The 7,328-nt window shown below is 50.7% G+C and overlaps 1 protein-coding gene across 1 annotated transcript; it reads right to left on the reverse strand.

The window, feature by feature from the left end:
• Positions 1 to 1,347: 1,347 nt before the first annotated feature.
• LOC139750617 (uncharacterized) lies at positions 1,348 to 1,784 on the reverse strand. The gene has a single exon (XM_071665291.1). It carries the CDS (start codon positions 1,780 to 1,782, stop codon positions 1,348 to 1,350), a length of 435 nt encoding a protein of 144 aa, XP_071521392.1. The 5' UTR covers positions 1,783 to 1,784.
• Between the last annotated feature and the right edge of the window lie 5,544 nt (positions 1,785 to 7,328).

Here is a 7,328-nt window from a genome sequence, read left to right on the forward strand (position 1 = left end):
TGGCTATTAAACCTCAGTTTCCTGCAGGTATGGCTCTTAAGCCTGCGATACGAGAGAAAAAGATCTGATTTATTGAAAAAAAAATATTTTATTTGAACTGTTACTGTAACAAATGTTTCATAGTCATCTGTGACAGTCTTACTGGTTACATGACCACAATCGTTTTGGCTGCAAACAACAACGAAGAGAAAGTGGGTAAAGATAAAAGTCGAAGGAAAAAGGTGTGCCATATATATATATATATATATATATATATATATATATATATATATATATATATATATATATATATATATATATATATATATATATATATATTTGCACATATAGTGTGTGTGTGTGTGTGTGTGTGTGTGTGTGTGTGTGTGTGTGTGTGTGTGTGTGTGTACACACTCGTTCCTGTCCCAGAAAGAGCTTCTGTGGAGTTCCTAGGGAGCACAGGAAGCTGGTGCTTAAGTTCAGTGGGCAGGACCACAGGTCAAGAAGTGTGTTGGTGATGTAAGTCTGTTTGTATCATGCGAGTGCAGGGCCCTTCAGGGGCACTGTGGCTATTGTCTTTAGAATGCAAGTTGCATATCGGGAATAAAGGGTTTCTCTAATACGTTGAATGGGTATTTTGTATCGCTGTAGAGATGGCTGGTGTCCAGAGCGTAAACGAGAAAGTGTAACTCGTACATGCCTGAGGGGGGACAGTTTTAGACAAGGATGTGACTGGTGGGGCATAATTTAAGACTGCGTTGGGAGTCGATGATGTGTGTAGGTGTTTTGTCATTGTCATGGTTGCTGGGGAAGGAGAATATATATATATATATATATATATATATATATATATATATATATATATATATATATATATATATATATATATATATATATATATATATCTATATATATATATATATATATATATATATATATATATATATATATATATATATATATATATATACAGAGAGAGAGAGAGAGAGAGAGAGAGAGAGAGAGAGAGAGAGAGAGAGAGAGAGAGAGAGAGAGAGAGAGAATTTAAGAGAGGAATAGCCTTATAGAAAGATAAACAGATACATAACAGATAAAAACAAAAAGGATACAATCATTACATTGCTTATTCGAGTAACCTGCTCTTGATAAGCGACACTGGACGACAACTTATGACAGATACACATCATAATCATGTCTTTTTGCAGGGTATTAGAACCCAGATAGTACGTGTCTAACGTAATGGGGAGTGCGAAGGAAACGTAACACACCTCATACATCAGCGGTGTGGTGAACGCTTCTGGACTTCACGTATGGATTCGTATCGTCTTTCAAAACCACTGTGCGGAGTGGGTAGTTGGCTCCAGAGACTTAGATATAGGTGACGGGTGCGGGTGAGGGGTAGATGGCCTCCCTGTCGTAGGAGGCGGGTGCGGGTGACGGGTAGATGGCCTCCCTGTCGTAGGAGGCGGGTGCGGGTGACGGGTAGATGGCCTCCCTGTCGTAGGAGGCGGGTGCGGGTGACGGGTAGATGGCCTCTCTGTCGTAGGAGGCGGGTGCGGGTGACGGGTAGATGGCCTCCCTGTCGTAGGAGGCGGGTGATGGGTAGATGGCCTTCCTGTCGTAGGTGACTTGGGCCACGTAGCCCAGGTTGTTGTCGGCGGTGAAGGTGACCACCTGAGTGCGGCCGTCGGGGAGCAGGACCGTGTACTCCCCGTTGGTCACATCCCCGTCCGAGTTCTCCCTGTGGCTGTGGATGTTGCCGCTGTACTCGTCGTTCACGCCGTAGGCGAAGTCGAACGGCATGCCCTTCTGCGGACGAGGGAGAGAGACCCTTCAGTTATATGGAGAAGGAAAAAATTGATAAGATTTCCGTCAGGAATGAGGAAGATGGACTCATTTTTGTAACATTATTCATTCCTGTCTCAAGAAAAGAGGCATTGCTTTTCATTCTCACATTCTAAGCCGACTTTTGTCTTTATGAGTGGAGAGTGTCGATCAAACCTTATCGAGGGACGTCATACATACCTCATAGTAAGACGGAGAACCAAAGGGCAGCTGAGGCGGGTCATACGAGGCGTCCTGTGACGACCCCAGACCACCGTGCACACCCAATGAACCAGTGAGAGTTCCAGCGGTACTAGAGCCTCCGTACGAGCCAGTGAGAGTTCCAGCAGTCCCAGAGCCTCCGTACGAGCCAGTGAGAGTTCCAGCAGTCCCAGAGCCTCCGTACGAGCCAGTGAGAGTTCCCACAGTTCCAGAGCTTCCGTACGAGCCAGTGAGAGTTCCAACAGTCCCAGAGCCTCCGTAGGAACCAGAGAGAGTTCTAGCACTTCCAGAGCCTCCATACGAGCCAGTGAAAGTTCCAGCAGTTCCAGAGCTTCCGTACGAGCCAGTGAAAGTTCCAGCAGTTCCAGAGCTTCCGTAAGAACCGGTGAGAACTCCAGTGAGAGCCCCATCGGCTCCAGAGCCTCCGTAGGACGAGGGTTTTAAGCGGGCAAGATTCGGTGTTCGAGTCCCATACACAAGATGCTTGGCTTCATCTGATGTCCCGTACACTGACGCTGGCCTTCCTGTGGCCTGGGATGATCCGTGGGAAGGGGAGGATGTAGTAGTGCCATAAGTCTGCTGTGGAGTGGAGCCAGAGGGAGGAGTCGGTGCACCGTAGCCGTGCGTAGGCACGGGGTCGTGAGGGGATGTTGGTGTACCGTAACCCACCCGGGGTGACGTTTCATATGAGGGAGTTGGAGGACCGTGTCTCTGCTTAGGCGTCGTGGCGTGAGGGGGAAGGCGTTCTCCGTAGCTGTATCGTGGAGGAGGAGGAGGTCCACGCGACGCGCCAGGCGCGCCGTACGTCACCTTGGGAGTAGTAGGAGGAGGTGTGTGTGGCGGGATGCGCGCGCCGTAGCTCTGCTTAGGACTGGAATATACTCCACGGCTCTGCTCTGAGGGTGTCTCGTGAGGACTCGGTCTGCTGTGCTCAGAGGGCATACCATGGCTCTGTTGTGGAGGCGGCTTATACGAAGGTGCGCTGTAGACGGGTTTAGGATCTGGTTTATACGACTGGGAAGGTGTATTATAGCTCTGTTTTGGAGATGGTTTATGGGAAGGTGCACTGGAGACGGGTTTAGGATCTGGTTTATAAGACTGGGAAGGGGTATCATAGCTCTGTTTGGGAGATGGTTTAAGGGAAGGTGCACTGTAGACGGGTTTAGGATCTGGTTTATAAGACTGGAAAGGGGTACCATACTTAGGTTTAGGACCTTGGTCGTAATCGGTACCATAGCTTTGTTCTGTCGTTGTTTGCGGTGGGCCATAGCTAGGCCTTGGAGTAGGAGGACCATAGGCAGTTGAAGGTTGCGGGGTCGATGCGCCATAAGCAGGAGGGCCATAGGAAGGTTTAGGAGTAGATGGGCCATAGGAAGGTGTAGGAGGAGATGGGCTATAGGAAGGTTTAGGAGTAGATGGGCCATGGGAAGGTTTAGGAGTAGATGGATCGTACACAGGAGGGCCATAGGAAGGTTGAGGGGTAGACGGTTCATAGGAATGAAGACCATAGGGAGGTTCAGCAGTAGGTAGACCATAAACAGGAGGGTCATGGGAAGATTCAGGGGTAGATGGTCCATAAGGAGGAGAGCCATAGGGAGATTCAAGAGTAGATGGTCCATAGGTAGGAGGGCTATACGTGGACTTCGGAGTAGGTGGGTCATGCACAGGAGGGCCATAGGAAGATTCCTGAGTAGGTGGGCCATGAGTATGAAGGCCATGGGGAGATCGAGTGGGTGGGCCATGAGTAGGAGGGCCATAGGGGAAATTCAGTAGTAGGTGAGCCATGCACAGGAGGGCCATACGATGATTTTGGAGTAGGTGGGCCATGATTAGGAGGACGATAGGAAGGTTCAGGAGTAGAAGGGCCATAGACAGATTCAGGAGTAGGTAGACCATGAGTAGGAGGGCCATAGGAAGACTTAGGTGTAGATGGACCATGAGTAGGAGGGCCATAGGAAGACTTAGGTGTAGATGGACCATGAGTAGGAGGGCCATAGGAAGACTTAGGTGTAGATGGACCGTGAGTAGGAGGGCCATAGACAGATTCAGGTGTAAATGGACTGTGAGTATGAGGGCCATTGGAAGATTTAGGTGTAGATAGACCATGAGTAGGCGGGCCATAGGAAGATTCGGGAATAGGTGGGACCACGGGTAGGAGGGCCATATGAAGATTCTGAAGTAGGTGGGCCATAAGAAGCTTCAGGCTTAGGTGGGCCATAAGCTGGAGGACCATCAGAGGGTTTATGGGTAGATGGTTCGTACTCAGGAGGCTCATAGGAGGGTCTGGGGGTAGCTGGACCATAAACTTTAGGACCATAGGAAGTTTTAGGATTAGATGGGCCATAAGGGGTAGGGCCATAGGGAGGTTCAGAAGCAGCTGGGTCATAAACTGAAGTGCTGGTAGAACACGCAGGAGTAGGTGGTCCGTGGGAAGGAGGGACATAGAAAGGTTCAGGAGTAGGTGGTCCGTGGGAAGGAAGGACATAGGAAGGTCCAGGAATAGGTGGTCCGTGGGAAGGAGGGACATAGGAAGGTCAGGAGTAGGTGGTCCATGGGAAGGAGGGACATAGGAAGGTGCAGGAGTAGGTGGTCCGTAGGAAGGTCCAGGAGTAGGTGGTCCATGGGAAGGAGGGACATAGGAAGGTCCAGGAGTAGGTGGTCCGTGGGAAGGAGGGACATAGGAAGGCCCAGGAGTAGGTGGTCCGTGGGAAGGAGGGACGTAGGAAGGTCCAGGAGTATTTGGTTCATGGGAAGGAGGGACATAGGAAGGCCCAGGAGTAGGTGGTCCGTGGGAAGGTGGGACATAGGAAGGTCCAGGAGTAGGTGGTCCGTGGGAAGGAGGGACATAGGAAGGCCCAGGAGTAGGTGGTCCGTGGGAAGGAGGGACATAGGAAGGTCCAGGAGTAGGTGGTCCATGGGAAGGAGGGACATAGGAAGACCCAGGAGTAGGTGGTCCGTGGGAAGAAGGGACATATGAAGGTCCAGGAGTAGGTGGTCCGTGGGAAGGAGGGACGTAGGAAGGTCCAGGAGTATTTGGTTCATGGGAAGGAGGGACATAGGAAGGCCCAGGAGTAGGTGGTCCGTGGGAAGGTGGGACATAGGAAGGTCCAGGAGTAGGTGGTCCATGGGAAGGAGGGACATAGGAAGGTCCAGGAGTAGGTGGTCCGTGGGAAGGAGGGACATAGGAAGGTCCAGGAGTAGGTGGTCCATGGGAAGGAGGGACATAGGGTCCAGGAGTAGGTGATCCGTGGGAAGGAGGGACATAGGAAGGTTCAGGAGTAGGTGGTCCGTGGGAAGGAGGGACGTAGGAAGGTCCTGGAGTAGGTGGCCCATGGGAAGGAGGGACATAGGAAGGTCCAGGAGTAGGTGGTCCGTAGGAAGGAGGGATGTAGGAAGGTCCAGGAGTAGGTGGTCCATGGGAAGGAGGGACATAGGGTCCAGGAGTAGGTGATCCATGGGAAGGAGGGACATAGGAAGGTCCAGGAGTAGGTGGTCCATGGGAAGGAGGGACATAGGAAGGCCCAGGAGTAGGTGGTCCATGGGAAGGAGGGACATAGGAAGGTCCAGGAGTAGGTGGTCCGTGGGAAGGAGGGACATAGGAAGGTCTAGGAGTATGTGGTCCGTGGGAAGGAGGGACATAGGAAGGTCCAGGAGTAGGTGGTCCGTGGGAAGGAGGGACGTAGGAAGGTCCAGGAGTAGGTGGTCCGCGGGAAGGAGGGACATAGGAAGGTCCAGGAGTAGGTGGTCCATGGGAAGGAGGGACATAGGAAGGTCCAGGAGTAGGTGGTCCGCGGGAAGGAGGGACATAGGAAGGTCCAGGAGTAGGTGGTCCATGGGAAGGAGGGACATAGGAAGGTCCAGGAGTAGGTGGTCCGTGGGAAGGAGGGACATAGGAAGGTTCAGGAGTAGGTGGTCCGTGGGAAGGAGGGACATAGGAAGGTGCAGGAGTAGGTGGTCCGTGGGAAGAAGGGACATAGGAAGGCCCAGGAGTAGGTGGTTCATAAGCAGCGGGGTCATAGGAAGACTCAGAGGTGGATGGTCCATGGGGAGAATCATGGGCAGGTGGGCTATAGGTGGGAGGGCCATACGTAGGTTTAGGTGTCGGTGGGTCGTAAGCAGAGGGTCCGCGGCCCAGTGTAGGTGGGCCGTAGGGCTCACGTTTAGGCAACCCGGAGGTAAAACTCTGGTCAGGGTCGTCAGGCGCGACTCCCTCGGGGGGAAGGTATCCCGTCTCGGGCTCCTTGTACGTGAGGTGACTGGAATCGTCCTCTTCGTCAGGAAGAGGGAAGGGCTTAAGTGGTGGCACGTACGAGTATCCGATGCTGGGTCGGGCTTCAGGCTCGGCGTTGGCGCCAGGGTTCGATACCCCGAGAGCGACACCCATCGCGGCACACACCACTGCCACCTGCAACACACAGACAAATGGAGTCGTTTCTGTTTTGCGGTTGGAAAATCTCAAAACTTTTTTTTTTCTTCGTGATTATTGTTTACAGTCGTGGACGGACGTCCGTATCAAGGTCAGCTTGTGAATGAATAGTGAGTAGGAGGACTTAGAACAGCTGTCCGTCTTTAGGACTGGCTCTACCTATACATGTTTCTCAGACGAAAGGAAAATGACTACATCTAGCATATGTGAAACAGACGAGTAAGTTCAGAGCGCAAGTTCAAGAGCACACATCCTCAAAAACACCGGGTCGGGACGCCTTCTAGTCCTCACGCCTTGCTTGTGCTTGAGAAAAGAAATAAGTGCTTTCTGTATTGCTAGATGGGTTCAAGGGTTGGGTTTAAGGCTTGATGAAAGGTGCATGACTGGGAGAAGTAATGTTAACTTCATCCAAGGTTGGATTCACAAGAGAAACGGATATCAAAGTGAGTGGATCATACCATGGAAAAGCGCGAGGAAGGTAGATCGACTGAAATTGTTAAGAATACTTTCGGCCCGAAAAAGACCTCTTAACACTGGAAGAGAAGAAGAGGTAATCGCACGTCCCTTGCCTAAAAAGAATATATATATATATATATATATATATATATATATATATATATATATATATATATATATATATTCTTTCTTTTAAACTATTCGCCATTTCCCGCGTTAGCGAGGTAGCGTTAAGAACAGAGGACTGGGCCTTTTTTGGAATATCCTCACCTGGCCCCCTCTGTTCCTTCTTTTGGAAAATTAAAAAAAAAAAAACAAGAGAGGGGAGGATTTCCAGCCCCCCGCTCCCTCCCCTTTTAGTCGCCTTCTACGACACGCAGGGAATACGTGGGAAGTATTCTTAATCCCCTATCCCCAGGGA

This window comes from Panulirus ornatus, chromosome 10, assembly GCF_036320965.1.
Source record: "Panulirus ornatus isolate Po-2019 chromosome 10, ASM3632096v1, whole genome shotgun sequence".
NCBI lineage: Eukaryota > Metazoa > Arthropoda > Malacostraca > Decapoda > Palinuridae > Panulirus > Panulirus ornatus.

Excerpts from the sequence above, each read along its gene's own strand:
- LOC139750617 (XM_071665291.1), bottom strand. The coding sequence starts at position 1,782 with ATGCCGTTCGACTTCGCCTACGGCGTGAACGACGAGTACAGCGGCAAC.